Source organism: Solea senegalensis, linkage group LG1 (genome assembly GCF_019176455.1).
Source record: "Solea senegalensis isolate Sse05_10M linkage group LG1, IFAPA_SoseM_1, whole genome shotgun sequence".
Taxonomy (NCBI): Eukaryota; Metazoa; Chordata; class Actinopteri; order Pleuronectiformes; family Soleidae; genus Solea; species Solea senegalensis.
The window spans coordinates 9,308,837-9,331,539 of NC_058021.1; the positions used below are offsets into that span (position 1 = coordinate 9,308,837).

Here is a 22,703-nt window from a genome sequence, read left to right on the forward strand (position 1 = left end):
TTCCATGTTATCCACCCACATATGTATTACATCCTATAACTCGCAGCTGAATATAGATATTAGACAATTTGTTTCACAGTGAGACCAAGTTTTCGTCACCGAATGCAACTTGTAATAGATTTTCATCTTAATGCGACATGTAGGAAAAAAGTAAAACTTTCAACTTTACATCACAACCATATTAAACCACAAAATCAGTTACACATATTGCGTTACACATATTGCGTTATTTTTAAGGCAATTGGCTGTCTTTAAAAACAGGTTTAAAATAATAAATAAAAGACTTCATATTAACAGTTCATCTTTTTTGAACATTATGCTACAGAAAGAGAAGCCGACCCATAGTGGAGCACCCAAATATTTTTATTTATACAAAGAATACAGCCATTCTATTTCAGGGGGATGAAACGAGAAGAGTGTGTGGCTCCAATACCAGGGCGACCGTGCTTGACTGGCTTGTAGGTGATGGAGAACTCGCCCAGGTAGTGACCGCACATCTCAGGCTGTGGAAAGGCAAAACAGCTGATATAAATAACATGGCATGGTGTTAAGACATTTAGGATCGTTCTGATACTTAAAAACAGCATGTAGTAACTTGGTAGCTGCTAGTAATAAACTACAGTCAGTTGTAAGATTCACATCACTTCTGAATATTTTAGGATGAAAATTATGTGCATTTAAAACTAACATTCAGGTAGAATTTGGATCCATGTGCTGTATTTGTCTTAAGTAGATTGCTTGGCCCAAGTGATCCTGTAGGTAAAGTTTTTAATTAAAAACTTTACCTTAATTCTCACATATCCCTATAAACTATTTTGCAGTTCAAAGCACACTATAATCAGCGGTTTGTATAAAATGAGATTTACATGCAGCCCCCACTCACTATGGTTCTGTAATGACTCAAAATATGACTATTAATGCTCTAAGATAAATATAACTCCATGCCTACGGTTTGATTTTTCCAGTCAGATCGCAAACTAAGAACTCCTTCATCCCAACTTGGGCCTGGGTCATACAGTCTGCACAACCAGAGGTCCAAGTGACAAAAATATCATCTGGCCATTTTTCTATGTCCCATATGGACCCTATGCAGACAGTCTTTTGCAGTCCACACAGACTGCACAAGACTTTCCAGTCCCGTTGACAGCACACTCTTGCTTTGGTCCAAGAAGACAAAGTAACCATGGATGCTTGCTTTAGATTATTTGAGGTTTGATATCCACAAATGTACAACTCAACACCTGCCACCTGTGTCTTCTGACACCATTTCCTGTGTCCCATCTACTCTTTCTATTGGCAACATGCATTTGGGTCGGTAATCAGTACACACACTACAAACATGAAAAAAAAAGAAAACGTGGCAACTGAGGTCTGGTCTGTTACCCTCACACATTGGGATTTCTGTGTCAACTAACCATGCTGACTGCCCCCAACTAGTGCTGACTGGTGCACTCTGCCAAACTGTAAATTGTGGGTAAAATCAGGACAAAATTGTAGTGTGTCCCTAGGTTTAAGCAGAACTATGCAGGATTTTTACCCTAATTTAAGAGCCTTGGAGTCACAGATGGTTAAATGGCTTGCTGTGGGGAGATTGGGGGCTGTCTCCACTCCCTCCACAATCTGTTAGCAGGAAACCAGCCTTGCAAGATCAGAACTGCCTACCCAATTCCTCAGAATCAGGAGGTCTCAACCAAGAAACAAACTGCTCCACGGCACTACACACCCCCAGCCAGGTACCAGCTATAAGATCAAGGTAGTGATGATGCTATTTTCGACAGTCATCGAGACAGAGCCGGGGTCAATAAAATCGGAAGACCATCTGTCGAAGGAAGCGGGAAGGGGAAACGTCTGACCGAGCGAGGGCAACACATGACAGTGGACTGGCCTTTTTCAAATGGGGACAAGCATGCAAAATGGATGCTGACCGACATGGACATGGCACTGCTCGTCAGCTCTGTTAAACAAATGCACATGGCCAGGAGATGGGAAGAGAGTAAGCAGTGAGTTTTTACAACAGTGAGGATAAAGCGGTAGACAATGGATGAATGGATAGATAAATAAATATGGTGGGGTCATAAAAAAAAAGTACACCAAAACTATAGAGAAAGGGGCCAAAAAAACAACCAGACTTGAAAAGTTCCACTTTAACTGACATAGACCCTTATTTAGTATGAATGGGATCATGGATATTCAAGTGCAAGGGAACATGAGACCGGGGTGGAAAATATAACCCCGCCCTTTGTGCACAATGAATCATATACAAAGAGCCACATTACCAGGACCAAACTCTGCTTAAATTTTAACAGCAACAAACTGACAGTAATGGATGTAGTCGTCTATGAAATCCATGTTTGAGATATGTATACATAAGCTCTACCTCCCACCAAACCAAAGCCTCACCTTAATTTCAACCTGGTTGAAAGTTTTGCCATTGTACACGCCAACCATGGACCCGACCATCTCAGGCAGGATGACCATGTCCCTCAGATGGGTCTTCACCACCTCTGGTTTCTCCATGGGGGGAGCCTCCTTCTTTGCCTTGCGCAGGCGCTTCAGGAGGGACTGCTGCTTGCGGCGCAGGCCACGGTTAAGCCTTCTCCTCTGGCGGGCGCAATAGAGCTGCATCAGCTGCTCACTACACAGAATGAGATGACAGCGATGAAATAAAACACCATAAATCAAATGGAATTCATTCAAAAATTCAGACACAGTTGAGCAATTAAACCAAATATTCCTACAGATCGGTCACAAATCCAGTGAAACGCAAATTATCAAATTAAGTTTCATTATTTGTTCTAGACTTATTTCCATCTGCTGTACATTTGAGGCAAATATGATATGAATTAATTTTCGATTAATTGAGAAGTTTTAATACCAAACAAAATTTGCTTACTTATTAAATATGCACAAAACTATCACTGTAAATCGTATAAAACCTGGATATCTCACACCTAGAGCATCATAGGCTTACAAAAATGACATTCATAGTTACATTAAAGCACTTTATTAAATATGACCATAGTGTAAATCTTCAGTACAGTCGGGGTGTAATTATAACAAAAATGTTCCTGTTCAAAATACCCCCCTGCAACCACCATCAGATATTTTTAAAAAATCCATCAGATGGTGGTATACTGCAAAATCAATGCCATTTTCATCTGCTGATATAATAACAGACACAATTAATATATCTTGCTACAAAATAGATCTAAAAGATGTAGCTGTGGGAACAGATATAGAAAGGATAAAAGAACAAGGACTGACATATGAAAATACATTATACAACTAGATGTAGTCATATTTACTCTAACCTACTACAAATGTATGTACAAGAATCTTTTATTTAATGGAGAGTAAGACTGTAGCACCGCATCTTCAGCATCTGCACTGCCACTTACTTGGACATGTCCAGAAGCTGGTCCAGGTCCACACCTCTATAGGTGAACTTCCTGAAGGTACGCTTCTTCTTGATCTCGGTATCCGCCTGGAAAAGACAGACATAGTTCCCAGTCAGAATTAAGCAAGCAGTTAGCACACAACATCCGGGAGCAAACGTTTCGGCCAAGACAGAAACTTTTCGCCGCACAGTGTCTATACAATCACCACAGGCAGTTTATTAACTGTAATTCGACTACTACGGGAGTATTGCGGAGCCAAGTAATGCTTTATTTCTAGTACAGCTCACATAGAACCTGCGGGTTAGCTTAGCCACAGGCGGCCATTGCTGCTAGGAATAACACGGAGCCTAGAATCAAATATTTATCCAGCATTTGAGGGCACAATTTTCAGGTATATGATCAGTGCACGTGTATAACTATCGGGTGACATGTTTATATATGTTAAATACTCGGTATGAAGTTAAGATGAATGAAGATTACGTTGTGACAAGCATCACGATTGGTAAGGTACCTACCATCTTGCCTGATGTTCCGGTAGAAAAGAACGGCTCGAAGTCGCGTTTGGTCTGATATCGCGCGATTTGCGATAAACATCCGGCGGTGTCTTCCGGTATTAGGCTCATCTGTGGTCAGCAGGTGGTGCTATTGCACTATAACCGTGTGTTTTTGGTTTTGAACTGACGACTGTCGAGACATTTTCTACCAACGTGTCCTGTTTTCATGTTAGTTTCTGTAAACCACGAGTTAACGTAGTCTTATTTCTGCAGACCAGGAGGTCACACAATTATATCTAATACAACAGATAAATAAAGTGGAAAGTACAACATTTGTACCACAACAATTTCATTGATTAGTTTGTGTACACAATTTAAATTAGGTAATATTATCTGTAATGGGGTATGTATACATAATGGTATATCTGCAGTAAGGATCATGGATGTAAATCACTATATCACTGAGTATATAGTATTAGAGTACATATTATTTGTATTAAGGTTGGCAGTCTGGTCTTGAAAAATGTCAGAGTGAACCAAGAGTACTGCCTATGATACAGGGACCGAGGTCCTCTGTTTTTTCCCTATTTTAGAGAGAACATTTTTGTAAAGGTAAATGATTTGATTTCAACTCTGCAGCAATCATTATTTCACCCCCACAACCCAAAACATGCCAATACGTTGTATTTCCATTTCCTCTAATCAGTTAACTTCGTTTATTTATTCATAGGTTATATTAATAATATGCTTATGTATCCCAGGTTAGTATTATACAGTCACTTTTGCTGGAGATAATTCTAATCTTCCTTTATTTTGTACTCCTTTATTGTTAGAATATGTATACTCTGCATTCAGGATGTGGCTTTTACCGATTTACTCATATCGGCTGGGTGGAGTACATACTGTACACATGTCTTACTCCATTGATCCGTTAAACAAATATCAATGTTGGAAGTTTATGAATGCACATAAACACACACTCTTGAGTATCACAACTAAAATGCTATGTTGGTGCACAGGGGGAAATTTCAAAGGCTCAAGTAACCTACACTCACTGCATGTGAGAGTAAGTACGTTCCAAAAACACCAATTCTGTTTAAGAAGGATCTGCAGTAATTAGACATGTGTAGAAATGCAGCTAAACTTTCATTTTACATTACTAAGGGTTAGGGAAAATCACCAGGGATCAATCCTTCTCGTGTTACTTTGCATTAGTCTTTTTTATAAGCAAACCAGAAACACCAGATAATGGATATCCATCGTTTATTACATTGTATTCACAAAAACATAGTTCTCAATTAAAACTTTTTTCCATTGGCATAGAAATTATTCCAGAGAAAAAAAAGCACAGTCTAATACAAAATGTTATTCAGAGTAAAAAGGTACAAAACAGCACCATAAAAAGGAAAAAAAAACACAAATAAGCATAAATAATAATCAAATATTATCATGACTGATTGGTTTGCATATCAACCAATATTTAACAATGATTCACTAAAAACATTCTTGCTTGGAATGTTCAAAACTTCACTTGTGCATTATTCAATCTACTTCCCCTCTACACTGTCTGTCATCCAAAGAAAACAGGCTCAACTCCAGCCCGGTTGCCTATGCAAACACAGGAAATATTTCTTCTATTAAAGAAAAGGGGGAAATTAAATGAGAGAAAAGATGGAATAAACTGGTTTCTTGTAAGAAAAAAAATCCCTCATGTCTATTTGGATTACTAAAATATTACTACTACACAGGTCAATGACCAATACTGAAAGGATGAAGAGGACAGAGAAGTAAAAAACACAAACAAATGTGTATTCTCATTTACAGGAAGGTACACAAGTAAATTGATGTTTACAGAGATGATGAGACTGTACAGACTGATACTATACTGACACATGTATGTTTCCTGGCAATAATGAGGAAAAAACCCACTTAATTTAATATTGCCCTTACAGGATCTCCCTTAATATAACTAATGGAAAAAAAAAAACATTGAAAAGGGGACTAGTGGGTGTTTTGCACAGTTTTGGCACATTAACAAAAAAAAAAATTGCCTGTGATGGACAACAAGCAAAGCCAAAATGACTGGCTTTTGTGGTCACTTTAAATATAGCAACGAAGAATTTCATCATGATATGTGTGACAATGGTCTTGCACAAATTGGACCGAGAAAACATTTTCATACAATACTAAAAAGGATATGACCCCCAAAAGGTGCAACATCCTATGGATATAAAAATAATCCACCTGCCTTGAGGTTTTCTTGGAGAGCATGCCTCCTTGACAATCTTTTACCCTTCCTCAGCTCCCTGTCCCTCATCTCAATAATCTGTCCCTTCTTCTTGGTACACCTGCTCTTCTTCTTGGTAACCCTGGTAACCCTCGTCTTGGAAATCTGGGATGTAGTCGCGGACGCCCCTCGCCCCATTTTCATCTCCATTCTCTCCAGCTTGGGGACAGTACTTGGCATCATAGATCTGTCGCCCCAAACCGAAGTTCTGCCCACTCTGGTTGGCTCCCTGGTTGTAGCCCATCTGCAGGGACATGGTGCTGTTGTCACAGCTGTTTGTCTCCAGCTTCTGGTTGTAAATGGCACGCCGTGTACCTGGAGCCGTCATCCCAGCCTGTGGTAGACAAAGGACAAAAACAATAACATTTATATTAGAAAAACGTCTGAAGAACTGTCCTCGTGTAGTCAGGATGGGCACCACATTTTGATTGATTACAGGTCGATCAGTTACAAATGTTTTTATTTCATTATTTTTTTACTATGACTTATTTCTTAACGTCATGTAAACATGTTAGTCCGACTACAATCGAGCTAGTCAAACTAACATACCTGGATCATGCGATAGTCCGATTAATCCTGTATGTATACGTTAAATCAGACTGGAGTCAGACTTGGCATTTTGTGCATGCACCAAATTTTCGGTATTGGAGCCAGAAAAAGAAGACCTATAAAACGAGTCAGATGTACACGGCTAATAAAATCGATTTTCTCCTACACATACACACTCAGACTTGGCAAGCTGTCAGGTTGCCCGTCTTAGTCTGATTTAGCTTGTTTCAACTGTGTAAACTGACTGTGAACCCTGCATTAATTTTACAAGCTCTAGTGCACAGGAGTTTGTCCTCTTTGTTTTCTTGGAGAGAATTTCCCTCCAATAAAAGTATGTTTGATGTAGAAATGTAATTTTAAGTCTGTCTTGAATAAGGTTTATTAGTAGATTTGGTTGAGCACTTGCGCTTATTCAAGCACCAACATATTCGACAGAATAAGTTTTGCTTGGATTGCCCATCCCAACTGTGTATTCATTAGATTGTTCTTAAAAAAAAAAAAGAAAGAAAAAAAAAGAACAGTAAGGGTTTCAGAGAACCCAGTGTTGACCTAGTCTATATAATCCTGAAGGTTACAGCATTCAACAAGCCTGAACATGACACAGGTTTACAGCAGTGGGAGAACAGGAAATGAAAGATTCCCAGAGGCTTCTCTCCACTGCAGTCCAATAAAATGCATTTATGAGAATAGGTTTCAGTACCTGGCTTGCCCCCTTGTTGGTACCCATTTGCAGACTGATTGTTGTGTTGTCCATGGGGGACTGGATGAGAGCCTTTGGGTCATATAAATGCCTCCTGGTACCATATGCATTCATACCTGCCTGACTGGCACACTTGTTGGTCCCCATCTAAAAGACAGAAAAAAACCACTATGGTGAAATTTGTATTTATTCATTTTTAAACAATTTCAATTAAACACTTGCAGGAACTGTGGTTGAAAACAACATGCAGCACTTGCACAATAACAGACGGAGGTTTTGATAAACACATGCCTTTAAGTGTCATAACAGTAAGCTGCATTGTAAACTTTCCCCCATCATAAAAGGGGCCCTGCCTGACAGCTTTCTTGGCGACAGAGACAAATACAAACACCTAAGAGGCAGTAAGAACAATGAGCAGCTCTTCCAGAGAAGTATGCTACCGTAGGTCTGACATGAGCTCATGACACAGTCTGGTTTCACAACAGTTTTGTCACACGTAGCAGCAACCGTCTCATTCTTCCAAGTATTCCTATTGCCTCAGCTCTGTCAGGCCCAGACAAACACATCAGTAAGATTTTGTGGAGAGATATTTCATAGTTTTTCTTTACTGGCCGACATGAAAGAATATGTGCTGTCAAATGATATTATTTTCCCTTAAAAGCTTGATCAATGCCAACATAAACAGTCATATGATACTGCAGATTTAGAACATTCCTGCATTTCAGTCTCTGCGTGTATGATAATTATGAATTAACTGATGCAAAACAGGTCAGGGAATTTTTTTGGGATCAGATATTGGAAAAAGAAGAAAAGTAAAATCCAATATGATCCAAAGAACCATGTGGGGCTGCTTATTTCTTCTTTTTATAAGAGCAGCATATTTTGTAATATAAGTGGCTGACTGTGGCTAGGTGGTAAATGCTTCAGCTCAAATGTGTCATTAACAGCTTGGTTGTTTAATATACAAGATATCTGTCAATACTCAAGTCTGTGATGCTAGTATTGTATCAGAAAATAAAATAAAGTGTTATCAAGTCATCCCTAGCGAGTCCCCAAAAACCCATACCTGCAAGCCAATGACACACTGTCCAGCCTTCATCTTCTCCTCATCAAATGACCTCTCTTGCTTGTCGGCGTACTTCACGCCAATGTCCACCCTGGAGTTGCAGCCTTTAGTCTTGGCCTGAAGAGAAAACAAAGTGCCAGGGCTTTGTCAAGGTGGATTTCCAACAATTCACTCACACACACACAGGGAGGCAATAAGAAAATATAACTCCCTGTAGCAGGGTCACATTTTGAAGACTCACCATGCCTGCAAGTGCGAGCAGCGTTGTCTGGACCTGTGTCATGTTTCCGCTCTCAAACAGGTCATTAGCCTCGAAGATATCGTGTGGCTTCAGGCCATAAGTTGTGATGGCTTTAATGAAGTTTGTCAGGTTTTCCAGCTAAAAACATGGCAAAATTAAAACAGATGTAAGATTATTTACTCAGTTTTCAAATCGGAGTACATTTACTCAGTAAAGACACATTTGTTTAAGATGCTTACAACACTGCCAGTAGTCAAGCACATCCATTACTCATCTACAGTACACCACCACAGGTAGCCATTAGTTGACTCAGTGTTAAAGCCTCAAACATTCACTGGCGTCATTGAACCGGTAGTACCAAAAAAAAAACCCACACAGCGTGATGTCATTAGGAAACAATCGTGATTTCAACACACCTCGTGTGAATGTGACACACACACACACAAATTATCAACTCACTCACCTGATGCCAGTTCAGCGATGACTTATTGACCTTTCTCACCGAGCCTGGATTTAGTTTGTTGACAAGTCTGTAACAGCAAAGCAGAGAGAAATGGAGAAAAATTGTTTAAGTTCCCCAAACATTCTCCAAAAATAAAAAAATGCCCCCAAATATTGACAGATCAAGTCCCCCCAATATTACAGTGTAATGGACAATCAATAATCTCTCCTTACTCGCACAGAATAACTCCATCCTTCAGGCCTTTCTGAAAGTCAGGGCCGATGGAGGCGCCGGTTTGGTCTTCAATCCAGATCCTCAGCTCCTCTTCTTTCTGAAGATCATACTTCTGTGCAATCTGGTTAAACAAAGAGGTGAAAGATCATGCATGCGCCACAACAAGTTGCTACAGCACACGCTTAACAGTTCGTCATGGACACTTTTTTATTGACACTTCTTTCCACACTGGCCTCCCACTCATGAGGACTAATTACATGTCACACAACATGTTGGCTCTGGTCCTCTGAAGCGCACTACGCCTGCATGAAATCATGTTTCATGGTCACTCCTGTGTTTCTCTTTGCCACAGTGTTGTATGCTGTGTCTACAGAGAGGGTTTTGTCTTATTACGCCTTCATAAATAAAAGGTGACACCGACATGACCTAACACAGACACACGGATATCCTGTTTGGTAAACTGATAAGTTCTGCACAGGAAGGCTGTTGCTGTAGTAGCGAGGGTGGGTGAGTTTATCTGGGTTTAAGACGGCACAGAGACTGACTGTGTCACTGTTTGGGTGTTGCATTGATTTATAAGCTGGTTTTACTCAATGACCTAAGTGTGAGAAACTTTCATTTAAAAAGAGCAATACTGTATGATTGGTTGTTGTGTGATCCACTGAAAAGCAGAAATGTGAAGAGGTAAAAAAACAACAACAACACATTTCCTCTTTCTTATACTGGAAAAGCTGTCAAATGGACCCACAACCTCCCTCTGTTCCTACAGGGAAGTGAGAAACTGGGCCACAGGGCTTAACCTTGTATATGAGAAATTGGCCTCACAGCTGGTTGTACTGTCTTTTAAAATACATTTCCTGTCATTTAGTTTTCCCATATTAAAAAAAACAACAGTGGCCACTTTAATTGGCCACAAGGAATTCTGCAGATGTAATTGACATCGACGAGCCAAACACAAGGAATGTATTCCACTCGGGGCTCAGACAAAAGCGGCAGAATGAAGGATTGTGTGTGTGTGTGGATCCAATGAATGAACACATAATGTGAGGGATTATCAAATAAAAGATGAGATAAAGCAATTTAGTTCGGAGTCTAGACTTTCTCACCAGTAGTTTTTCTGAGTTACAAAGCTAAAGAAATGGGGGGTTAGGCACTAGAAGTGTGAACCCTTAAATACCTCACATTTCACGGAGGCAGCTACGTCACCCATGGCAGGAAATACCACTCAAGTCAACATCTCTGGACCCCCCCCCCTCCCCTCACCCACCATCCCGTAAAACACAGGAAGACTAACGCGTTGTCTTTATGGTACAAGTTCTAGAGATTTTGGGAGGGGACCTTATGCTTTCTCTCCCATACAAGGGCAAAGCTGACCTGGCAGATGATGGACAAAAAAAATGAAGGTGAAATAATGTGAAGTGATGGAGCTGACCAAAAACCATAAGGTCTTTGTTGAGACTCAAGTATTACACACACACACACACACACACCACATTCTTGCCTTGTTGACTCAATGGGCTGTGGGCACCATTGATAAAAGCAGTACAGGCCAGATTTGAATGACATTTTCTGGGGATGTAGGTTATGGTCTGAGATTTTGGTTGTGATTTATAATAAAAGAAGTGGCCTTCGTGCAGGTTTGTGCTCTCTGGTCGCTTCACTTTAGAGCAATTTAAAAGGGGGAAGTTGTCAAGGTTGTACAAAGAGCAAAGTCTCAGTAAAGTCAGTAATGTCAAGCATCAGCCCAGGTAATTTAAGTGGATCCGAGTGTGCAGGTCAAAAAACAAACAAGGAGCACTTCCCTCATCAGGGGGAAGGTGACACATTATTTATTCTCCTTTGAGTGTGACTGAACACAAAAGATAAATCTGGGAGGAAAAAACAACAACAATCCTTCCTGCACTGATCAGAGAAGCAGACACTGGACACACAATGAGGCGAGTTTAAAACTATTCACACAAGGTGAAAGAAGAGGAAGATGGTGGTTATAACGGGATGGATGGCATTGTCTGCCCAGCTGCAGCGGCATAGAAAACGCTGGAAACACAGGGATAATGATTTTTTGCCACAACGACACACTTCTTAACCAAGCGGGACAACGCCCATGGTCTGTTTCTGAAGTTAAGGAAAACTGAATCCGACTTCTCGCGATGTGAAACCAGCAGACTTTGCTAAACTAAAACACTCAAACAAAGTTAAGTGGAGTCTACGAAGTGGTTCAAACTCTTTAATGACCATTTATTCGCACTTATTGACAAAGATATTTCCATCCGTCTCTTCGTCACCTTCCAACCTGTGCGCTGCGCACTTATCAAAATGGAGGCGGCCAGGTAACTGCAGTGATATCGGCGTTCACAGGGAAACACAGCGGGCAAATGAAGGGCATGGAAAACTTCATACAAAAGTTACTTTATATGACATGTAAAAAAAAATTATCAAAAATACAAACAGAATATTAACACTTACCTTGTTTCTAACTTCAGCAGATAATCCGTATGCAGGGCCTTTGTTGAAAGACGCCATGGTCAAAGAGTAGTGATTTCCTTCTAACGAGGAGACTTGAAAAATAAAACTCTGCACTAAATTATCTTCTACTTTCTCTTCCAATGAAACGTCGGCGTGAACTAAATACTTCCTCTCTCTTTTACGGCCGCCAATTAGATCGCTCCCACGGTTTCTATCACAGAGAGGACACTGCGGAGTCAAGATAGTTCACTGCTGGTCCGCGCAGGACCGGAGTTGTTCTTATAGTTGTGTGGCTCTGAGAAACAAATAAGGAGTCTGTCTCCCTCATGAATATTCAATATATACGTCAACAAGATGTAGTATAAGATCACCTTTAACTTTAGTGGTTATTAAAGGGCGAGCATATTATTTTACAATTATGTATATATATATACATATGTTTATGTTGTTATATGTTGTTATATGTTGTTGTTTTGAGTGAATATGGAGGATTATCGAATGCAGGGTTTCATATTTTATTTTAACACCAGAATTAACAAGACTTAAATCGGGGCTGATACTGTATATGAAACCAATATCTATGGATAAAATATTAGTTGTTAGTTGATATTATTTCGAATATTACCGAATGATGCACACATTGCTGTATTTAAATAATATAATAATATAATGATACATCATACATATAATGTGATATAAATATTTATTTTTTGTCTGTAAAACAAAACAAAAAACCCTATAGTTTTTGGGACAAAAAAACATTAGTGGACTAAAAAACAGTACCAATGTCATCAAAAAAAGAGAAAGATCTTTACAGTTCATGCAGTCCCAGTAACAGACTGCTAATCCAAAATAATCCAAATTTGACTTCCAATCCAGTACATTACATAGGCTCTGATTATTGACCACACTTGTGTACCCAAATATTGTGTAAATAATAAACTCTACCATCATGTTTGTACTCTTTAGGACCTTTTCTAGCTTAAACATTGACCTTTTTGGGAGTCCTCATGGAGACCAAAATGTCCTAATGAGGCAGAACCTTGTTTCTGAGGTTTAATTTTGAACTAAGATTTGAATGGTGGTAAGGTTAAGGTCAGGGTTACACATGAACTGGTCATGATTAGGCTGTTGAATGAATGGAATGGATGGATGACATTAATGGCATTAAGGCTGCATGTGTACAGGTAAGTCATTTTACACAGTAAAGTTAGCACACACACTAACTAGTGACAGTGAATTTATGAATTTAACCCATCCTTATTACACACCAGTAGTGAACCTGCAACTTTTCTGTTACAAGCCCAATTCCTTTCCTCTTGGCTATGGGCTGCCCTTGGGTCCATTTTCATTCCTCTGTTGAGTTACAGCAAAGGCGAAAGTGCTTGGACCCGATTCCTCTTGCACCTCCCAAACACTCTCTGGATGAACACTTCGTTAATCGATCGCAGGCTCCACCTTTTCCCCTGCTCTTCCTTAGGTCGCGATTGATATCAAAAACTCCATATATGGAAGGAAACTTCCCAAATTCCTGAATAGTGGGAGTGATCCACGGGTCCCACCCTGCATACCAGCCGATCCGTGGACGAGGCGAACTGTCGCGTTTTTTTTTGACTCACAGTCTGTTTAAAGAAAATAGTTTAGTGAAACTGAACTGAGCACAATGAGCTACCGGGGTGACGTAATGTCGCTGCTGTGCAGTTGTAGATACCAGATAGAACCTCTCTTCTTTCACAAAAGTTGAACCTTATATACTTCTTGGGCCAAATTTAACCAGTTTTGTCATTTGACAGTTAAAAGCAAAAGTGTTTTTAAAAAAGTAATTAGTAATGTACTGTAATAGTAAAGTGCTGCAGTTTTTTGTGGGTCACATTTGACCTGTATCTACAGAAATTGACTATTAAACCACAAAAGTGGGCATAATTAAGGGAACATTTTATTATGGCACAATGTATAATTTACACCATGCTGCTGCTTCTGGGAATGAAAAACCATGACGTTCAACGGCAAATATTTATTTACCTCAAAATACCAGCTTCAAAACCACTTTGAAGGGTCACTAACTTGAAAAGGGTGAAAATGTTGACAGCAAAAAGTACATGGTGATGCTTTTAAATGTAGCCTCTATTTCACACTAACATGTGGGAGTCCTGAGCCAGGGAAATGTGCCTTCGATGTAAAAAGTAACTTCAGTGGTAATATGTGATAGCCAAGTAAAGGACAATGCTGTGTATATTTTCCAAATAATCAAAGGAAGTACCGAACGTCTACACGACAACATGTTTTTTTTATAACAGGAAGCTGCACTCACTGTGACACATTCCCAGATTTTCCTGAGAAGCTATAATCTGGTTACAGATAATGGTCCATTATCGGTAAAGGGAGCTGTTGTGCTTTCACGACAATGAATCTAGACAAAGACACAGCTAGTTATCTCAAATGTGGACACTTGTTGCAGTTAGTCTGGTTACTGTGGTTTCTTAAACATCATCCAGATATGGCAACACGTTCCATCGTAGTGGTTCTGCTCTTCCAGACTGAAAAAACAGCTTCTCCCTCAGAGCCATAGCTGCTCTGAACCAGTTCACCAGGTTCACCACAAACTGTACAACTGCTACATTCACTGCCTCGAAGACAAACAAATAGCAATAATAACATGCCGTAAGCTGCAATTAACACCACATGGTAGCTGCTGGTTGACACATTCAAGTGTTTGCACTCTGCAATAAGTATAATCTTTATTATTTTTTTATCCATATTGCTTGCTTTCTCTTTATATTATCTTTTAGCATCGGGTTACAGAAGCTGCACTCATGCAGTGACACTAAATATATTATTTTTATTCTATTCTAAAATGAAGATTTTTGTTGGAATTGAAGTGTTATTATGAGCTAAAACCTGTTTGAGGTCAGTCAACTTCAGCCTCAGAGGTTAATTGCTGAATATCAAACAGAAAATGGACTCCCCAGAAATAAATATTGAAAGAATGCCTTCTGATAAAAGCAAATAAAACTCCACAACATATTATGTTCAAAGGTTTTCAGGCCTATACACCAACAGGAATGTCCCCCTTTTATAAAGCTGGAATGTAGACTGTTCAGTGAAAATTAAGTTTTGGAGCAAAACAGCTACTACGTCAACAGCAAATATCAATGAAATACAGTGGGAACCATTTATTAGACGTGCTTGCCTACCGATACTTCTCCTGACTACAACCAGATAACATGGGAGATAAAATGTTAGTGCCGGCAGCAATGATGTCAGCCCAGGTGTTTCTCTTCAACCTCTGACAACGTGTCTGGTCATAATAACAGCTGTTCTCTTCAGTGTTTACAGGCTGGCGTCATACAGGTGTGCACAGATGATTCAGAGTCTCATTTAAAAGCACGCAAAGGCAGGCCTGTTACTCATCTAGCTGCGATAAGATGAGCCAATCTCAGTGAGTCGTGGCAAGAGACTTTGCCATGACATCATGGTCTACCAAAACATATAAAGACCATATCCATACAATATCTGCTGAGCTAGTGTCAGTTTAATGCATGAAAGGCTGTTGATTTACCAAAGTGACTTCCACAAACAGAACACCAGTCAGCGTGGCAGCTACATTTTTATTTTACTGAATATTTTATTTTATTGGGACAACCAACATGACAGGCCTGATCCAGTCATTCCCAGTGAGCTGGAATTTCTCAGGCCCCACCTCTTGCACTGACACAGCTCGAGGGGACAAGTGGAATATGTGCACCCCCACGTGGATGAACTGCAGTAGTACAACAAATTAAAGTTTACAGTGAAGCGCCTAAGTATACAGGGTTCACAGACTGATCATTTAGTTTTCCTGAAGGCATTTTCAAGGATAAAGTCGATTGTTGGGAACGCTTGCACTTGAAAAGACCCACCAGTCAGTCGACTGAACTTTGGGTTTAAGTTATTTTATTTTTCAAACAATTGAGAGATGTTAAACATTGAACAAATAAAGAGGTCCCAGTCGAAACTCCAGAAAACAGATTCTTGTCAACCAGTTGTAGCACTTTTCCTTTATTGCCAGCTGTGTTGTGCAGTTTTTCATTGTCTGCAGCGTCACCCTTGCTAGACCAATGTGTACAAAAATTTTACAGAAACGGTGCATATACCAGCATCATACTGATCATGGGATTTGAGTTCTCGCACATAAACCCAGCTCCACAGACAGGCGTGTTTACTGCGGAAGCAAATCCAGATTAACCATTTACCAAGGCACATTGGTAGGGGATGAGTGACTGAAAGAATGAAAAGAGAGGCAGCACAAAAGCCAATCATAACTCAAATCATGTGAGAAAAGGTGGTAGTGACTGATGAGTATAAAGGGAAATCAAAATGAAGCATTAGTTGTCACATGGATAATGACAAGATTTTCTGATGCACATGGGTTTCTCTCTTTATCCGTTTTAAATGCACAGAAGCAAAAGAACTGCTACCTCAAACAACTGCTTTAACACCGTTAAAGTTTTCCAAACTCTTGAAAAACAGTTGAAAAAAACTTTGATGCGTCTAATTAACCATGGCAACATAACAGTAACTTGTGGTTGTGTCAGCCACGACTCACACGTCCATCAAGCCAGCGATGAAATGAGGAAGTTGTCAACTTATGTAGCAGTGCATAAGAGGTCTCAATCCCATACATTCACTAAGGCTGTTTAACTTAGAAAAATATTGTGAGGGAATTTCAGAGGACAAACAGCATCTAAAGGAATGGAAACAAAGTCAGCTCCAGCATTCAGAAATTTCCTTACTTTTTTCGCTTGGATGCAAGTTTTGATCAGCACCATCTGATTTGACATTCTGTAATATTGTAGACTTAAGTGAAAATCAGTGGGTGGAAAGTTCTCATGGTAGTAAAGTTGAAATTTTGAAGAACCACAATTTAATGAAACCATTAGAAACTAAACAGTATTTCAGACCAAATTTCTTTTCAGTTGAGATATAAGAGCTGGCTGATGAAACAGGATGAACAGGTGAATTGTAGAACGCTGCATGGATCAGTCTTAAAGAAATACCAGGCAAAATATTTGTAGACCTTAGGCTCACATTAAGGGTGAGGCTGACAACATTTTGATGCAGACAGAAGGGAAAAGAAATCTAAAAGGGTTATTGAAATTTTGATGAACAGGTCAAAAATAAATAGATGTATACATGTATTTATAATTTATTCTTTACATCTTACATAAAGCTTCTTGTAACTGCCAAATATGCACCAGTATTTCATACCCTGGACATGTTCAGCTCTACCTGTGCTCAATTTACTCTATCAACACCTTCTCTGGGCACCAACATGGCAGTCTGAACAGGACAGCTAAACCCCAGCCTTCCCTCAAAGTTATTGAAATGCCTCATTAGAAGGGCAGTGTTATCAGAAACATCAGAAGTGTACATTATGACATTTCTTGTCATCTGGAATAAATCTGTCCTTCCTTTTAGCCTTCTGCGTTAGTACCAGCACTCTGAAGCTTGGGCCTCAACCTTCCTGTGGCTTTCAGTTCAAAAAATAAAAACAGAAACAGCCCTTGGTTTTAGAAACTCAACTATTCTTTAAATCCTTACGCTTTATACCAAAATCTCAACACGTCATCACAGAAAGATGAAAAGGCTTGGGGGGAGTTTAGCAGACCTGGCTTTTGCCAAACTCACAGTGGACAAACAAAATCACAATGTATCTTGCCTCCATAAAGAGACACTGAGAGGAGTGGGAAAAAGTCTCAACTGTCCAAAACCTCTCAGTCTAGGCAAACGTATGGCAGGATATTTAATTTGCTTTCATCCCCATGAGGGTCCAATGATATGCACTCCGTCCAATCAAACCAGGTGCCATTGGTATCATAACAACCATTCACCCCTTGCCAGTGCTGTGTGTGTATCCTGTTCAGGTCATCATTCGTCAACTCCCGGCTCACACCTGGTAAATCCCCTACTGAGATATCTGCCTGCAAAACATGCATCTTCCTCAACTCCTTAGACTGCTGTTCTTCCCTTTTCAAATACTCAGACATGAAAAAGTGTGCACTGGGGGCCTGGACCCCAGAGGAGGTGAGCACATTGCTCTGTAGGTTCAAGTAGGATTGGATTATTTCATTTCTAGACAGCTCCTTCCAGTTTGTCTGATGGAAAGGGTTTGAACCGGAGCCTGGGGCTGGGACTGGGACTGGGGCAGGAGCAGGGACAGGGACAGGGGCAGGGGCAGGGGCAGGGGCAGCGGGCTGTTGGACAGTGCTTTCAGTTCTCTGCCTAGACTCAAAAGGCTCAGGGGTAGGTGCTTCCTCTGTTTGAGAAGGGTCTTTATGTACCAGAGGTTTGATCTGACCAGTGACCGGGTCAAAGGTTAGTCTGCGTTCTTTTAACCGTACAGGTTTTGTCACATCTTCTGTTTTCTGGCCATCCAAGTTGACAGCGTAGTCTCTTGACCTGTACTTCCTCTTTTTATGTTCTGAGTTAGGGGGCGTTGACCCGTCTGTGTCATCAGACAAAGCCACGCCTCCCTCAGGTGTCGGTCTGTGTAGTTCTGAGTTCTGTTGGGGGAGAGAGGTTGAAGGGGAGGCTGATGGCGATTCCAGTGTTGCAGAGACGTCTTGTGGTGAGCAGTGAGAGGGGACATCTGACAAACTGGCCCAGTGCATTGAGGACCTATGAGAAGAATGTGGCAGCTTGTCAGCATAAGATGCTTGGGCTGGGGAGGACATAGGCTGAGACAAAGACAAAGGAGAGTCCCTAGAGGAAGGGCTTGGGACTGGTGTCCCTTTTGGTACATAAACTGTGGAGCGTTTGGTCACCGTGTCATGCTTCATGCTCCTTGGACTTGTTGTGAGGCCACGAGGACTTTTGGCTTGATAATATCCCCCTCCTCCTCCTTCATCTAATCTGGCCTGTTGTTGCATTACAGCTACCTTGATCAATGATGAAGTGCTAGGTAGTTTGGCCACTCCAGGGGAGCTGGGGCGAGGCTTGACAGCATTCACTGGAATTCTGTTGATTTTATCATTATCAAGGTGCTCTGTCCGAGATCTGTCAGGAGACGGGACAACCTCCTGGTCAGGCAGGACATCTGGACTGCCAGAAATTCCATTGACGGGCAGCGGTGACACAGAGTTATCGTAAGAAGACATCTTGGAGATTTTTTCTGGTAAGTGCACTCCACTATCTCTGTTCTCTGCCCGGCGTTTGCGACTGCTCGATTTTTCAGCTTTTGGCGAGTACGTATTGTGAACATCATTTCTGATTTTGACTTCGGTGACACCCTTCCCTGACACTGAAATGTCAGGGGGAGGTGCGTCTGTTCTGCAGGGATGGGAACTGCCATTTGTAGACCCAGGAGCACTTGCGGCCACGGCTGGCCCAGGTTCAATAAGCTTTTGCCAGTTTCTCAAGAGTTTCTTAGCACGTTTTGCAAGGTCTTCATCCTTGGTCTTCTTCCTTACGTCATTGATCAACTTCCCTAGCCGAGTTTCCTAGCAAAATAATGTGCATGGCAGTTAGAAATCTTAAATCAAAAAATAAATAAACACAATGTCCACATAAAATAGTGTTTATGTTCAATAATTGTCTTACCTCAAGTGCTTCTTTGGTGATGGGATACTTTTCGAGACAGGAAATTACCTCCAATACAACAACCATATTGCATATCTATGGGGGAAATAACATTTTAGAACAAAAACAAAACAAATATTTTGTTCCAGCCTCCAGCAATTCATTGTCAGGGGGAAAAACTAATGTAAATGATATGATATCATTCACACTCTTGAGTTATTAAAAAGTGCTAGTGGTTGTTACTAAACACGTTTTGTCAGACGACGTGAAACGCAATATTCTTTGGACATTGTCAGAGCTCTTGAATCGTGCCTGCAACGTGTATATTGGTGGTTGGGGGGCAGTTGGCGAACAAGTTAGCCCACGAAAGCTTAGCTTTAATGTCTGCTCTTAGAAGAGCGACAGCATTGAGCTAAAAAGTAACACTGGCAACGTGACAGGTGAACAAACACTTTTCACTGCGATGCTTTAAACGCCGGAGTATCATCGAATTAAACACTTGACGATGAAAACATACCATAACCTCTAGTCGCGGGCGAGTTTCTTATCCTGTAGCGAAAGTCAATCAGCGTTTAAAGCTTGTGTGTGTTAGCCGAATTAGCTACCGCTAGCTTTCCACCAACTTAAGAGGGAAGGACCAGACTATTTCCTACAACGTATCTGTAGCTGTAGCCGTGTGGCGGCTATCCTCGACATTGGATGTTAGGCATAGAATAATATGCAAAGAACCCCACGTCCAATTGAGCAAACATATAGCTACTTCGTTAGCCGCGAAATGCTCCCAATAATCGCTTCGGCGTTTGGGGTAATGCTAGCACCTAGCATGCTGTATAACCCAGCTAATGCCAGAGCTGTCTATCCAAGGGAACTCTGGTGCTGAGTGTACTGTCAGCTGATGAAAGGAGCATGTCGTCGCGTTGTGTTATCAATTCGAAACTCATCCACCACACAAAACACGTATGTAAAAAAACAACAACACAACAACCAACTGTCTTTGTGTGTGCTGAGCAGCAGGTAAACAAGCTAATGTGCGCTAGCTAGCCTGCTAGCGTCAGCGTCACTCACATTGCTTTGACTGTCGATGGCCTGCAGCAGCCGGTCCCTCATCTGCTGCGGGGTTGCCGAGACCGTTGTCATTGCCTGTCTGGTGCGATCCGGAGGATGGAGGGAGGAATCCTCCAAAATGAGAGCCGGGTGACCGTGGTGCCTCAAACGCCGCTGCGCTGACACGCCAGGCGTCCGAAAAGCATATTTTTCTTTCGCCTGGAAGGTAGACGGCGCCGTTTGTCTCACATGGAAGAGGGAAATGTGTGTGCTGTGACTAGCCGTTAGCTGCTGCCTGCTCGGCGCTCTAGCAACTCACGACCAGCTGCTGGATCTCTCGAGTCTCGACGGCCTCCCGCTGCATGCTGGGATACGGTGTCTGCGCTTTTGACGTCGGCACGTAGCTAAGCAAACATCCGTGCAGTGCTGTCTGGTTTGAGTTGGTTCTGATTTGGACTGGACATTAGCAAAGTTGTACATGTGTTGCTGAGATTCACATGTGTTCCGTCATCAGGATGAGGTCGTGTGTGTGTGAGTGAGACTTGCATCAAAGGACATCTAAGCCACAAATGAGCCGTCATTCGTCTTTCTGTGGTCAAATCAGACATCCCTCAATGTGGTCTGTGCTTATATTTTTGCATTTATGGTGTAGTGAATTTGACCCTGATTACTGCAAAAATACATATGTCAAATGTACAAATTGTGGTTTTAATCCCACTTCAGAGTTGGACAAATCTCATTTTATTTGCTTGAGGGAACTTTGACTATGCAATACTTAAAATATACACATTTATACAAGTATTACGAGATGTGTGAAGTCCAATAATAATGAAAATCACAATTTATTAATACAATTGTGGATTTAATAATACTAGAGATAGACAACTAATATTTTTGTTAACTAGAGGCAATTTAAACCCTGTATTACCTCAGAAATACACAGTACAAGTACTTAATACTATTTGTGTAAGTAGTACAAGCAGTACTTAGTCCAACACAATGAAATTCATGGCTTAAAACAGGGGTGTCAAACTCAATTTTGTTCAGGGGCCACATACAGCACAATTTGATCTCAAGGGGGCCGGACCAGTAAAAATAGTAAAATAATAGCATAATAACCTATGAACAACAAGAAGGTTTTTCACCTTTGTTTTACATTTACTGAAGGATAATTTTACAAAACATGAAATGTCTTGAAAAATATAAGTGCAATTTCAACAATATCATGCCTAAATTTACTATTTACACAGCACACTGGATCTATAAAGGCACAAACATTTAGTCACGGGTATCTGGAGCATTTGACATTACGTTTAGGTTAGTGTGAAATTTTAACAAATTCATCCTGTGGGCTGATTGGACCCTCTGGCGGGCCGTATGTTTGACACCCCTGGCTTAAAACACTTAAAAATTAGACATTCATGTCAGCTAGATGGGAATTTGAACCTGGATTAATGATAAAATAAATAATACATATTTAAATTGTACAATATAGAGTAACAGAACAAGGATTATGAAGTACTTGTGAAATGTGAGACAAACAATGTGATTATTATAATACTTAATATGTACTTTTTACATGTATAATTGTCTTGCTCCCAAATCTAGCAGTTGTTTTGTATGAATGGAGCACAACGTATTTACAGCATCTTATTTATGTATGCTATGTGAGAGGTTTTGTTTTGTACACAAGAGACAGTCATTGCTAATGTAATCATTTCATCATTGTGAGCTGTGTGCGACACAGATCAAAGGCAGAACGGGAAAAACATCGCAGCAAAGTGTAATATTTCAGAGTACAACATTATACTACATGAGTTATTGAAATGTAGAGGATGTAATATGATGATAAAGAACACAATAGTGCAAGATGTTGATTCTGCATTCAAATACAAATAATTAGACAGTAACGACAATATAAAATGGTTGGTCTTAAAGATTTATTAAACCACACTTATGGTCAGTCACAATTAAATATTTCCACCCTGGACAAGTCACCAGTCCATCACAGGGCCACACAGAGACAAGTTAATTTTACATATGTACGTCTGAACGATACAGCTCAGATGTGAGACTAGAAGACAGGTCCCTGAGGCACTCCATACTTTACTTTAGTGTACATTGATGTATTGTTACTGTAACTGGACAGATGTGATTTTAACCAAGAGATGCCAAAACTATTTTCAAGAATAATGCGATCAATCATGTCAAATTGCTGAAGATCC

The 22,703-nt window shown here is 40.5% G+C and overlaps 3 protein-coding genes across 3 annotated transcripts; all 3 read right to left on the minus strand.

The window, feature by feature from the left end:
- Positions 1-345: 345 nt before the first annotated feature.
- rps15 (ribosomal protein S15) lies at positions 346-3,989 on the minus strand. The gene is made up of 4 exons (XM_044046764.1): positions 3,914-3,989; positions 3,399-3,484; positions 2,401-2,635; positions 346-503 (listed from the first exon to the last, which is right to left on the minus strand). Exons 1-4 carry the CDS (start codon positions 3,914-3,916, stop codon positions 390-392), a joined length of 438 nt encoding a protein of 145 aa, XP_043902699.1. The 5' UTR covers positions 3,917-3,989; the 3' UTR covers positions 346-389.
- A 1,149-nt stretch (positions 3,990-5,138) lies between these two features.
- cnn2 (calponin 2) lies at positions 5,139-12,030 on the minus strand. Its single transcript, XM_044042704.1, has 7 exons — positions 11,878-12,030; positions 9,411-9,532; positions 9,199-9,265; positions 8,736-8,873; positions 8,495-8,611; positions 7,429-7,575; positions 5,139-6,513 (listed from the first exon to the last, which is right to left on the minus strand). Exons 1-7 carry the CDS (start codon positions 11,932-11,934, stop codon positions 6,211-6,213), a joined length of 951 nt encoding a protein of 316 aa, XP_043898639.1. The 5' UTR covers positions 11,935-12,030; the 3' UTR covers positions 5,139-6,210.
- A 3,758-nt stretch (positions 12,031-15,788) lies between these two features.
- Positions 15,789-20,784, minus strand: crsp7 (cofactor required for Sp1 transcriptional activation, subunit 7). Its single transcript, XM_044042489.1, has 3 exons — positions 20,500-20,784; positions 19,456-19,530; positions 15,789-19,355 (listed from the first exon to the last, which is right to left on the minus strand). Exons 1-3 carry the CDS (start codon positions 20,569-20,571, stop codon positions 17,631-17,633), a joined length of 1,872 nt encoding a protein of 623 aa, XP_043898424.1. The 5' UTR covers positions 20,572-20,784; the 3' UTR covers positions 15,789-17,630.
- Between the last annotated feature and the right edge of the window lie 1,919 nt (positions 20,785-22,703).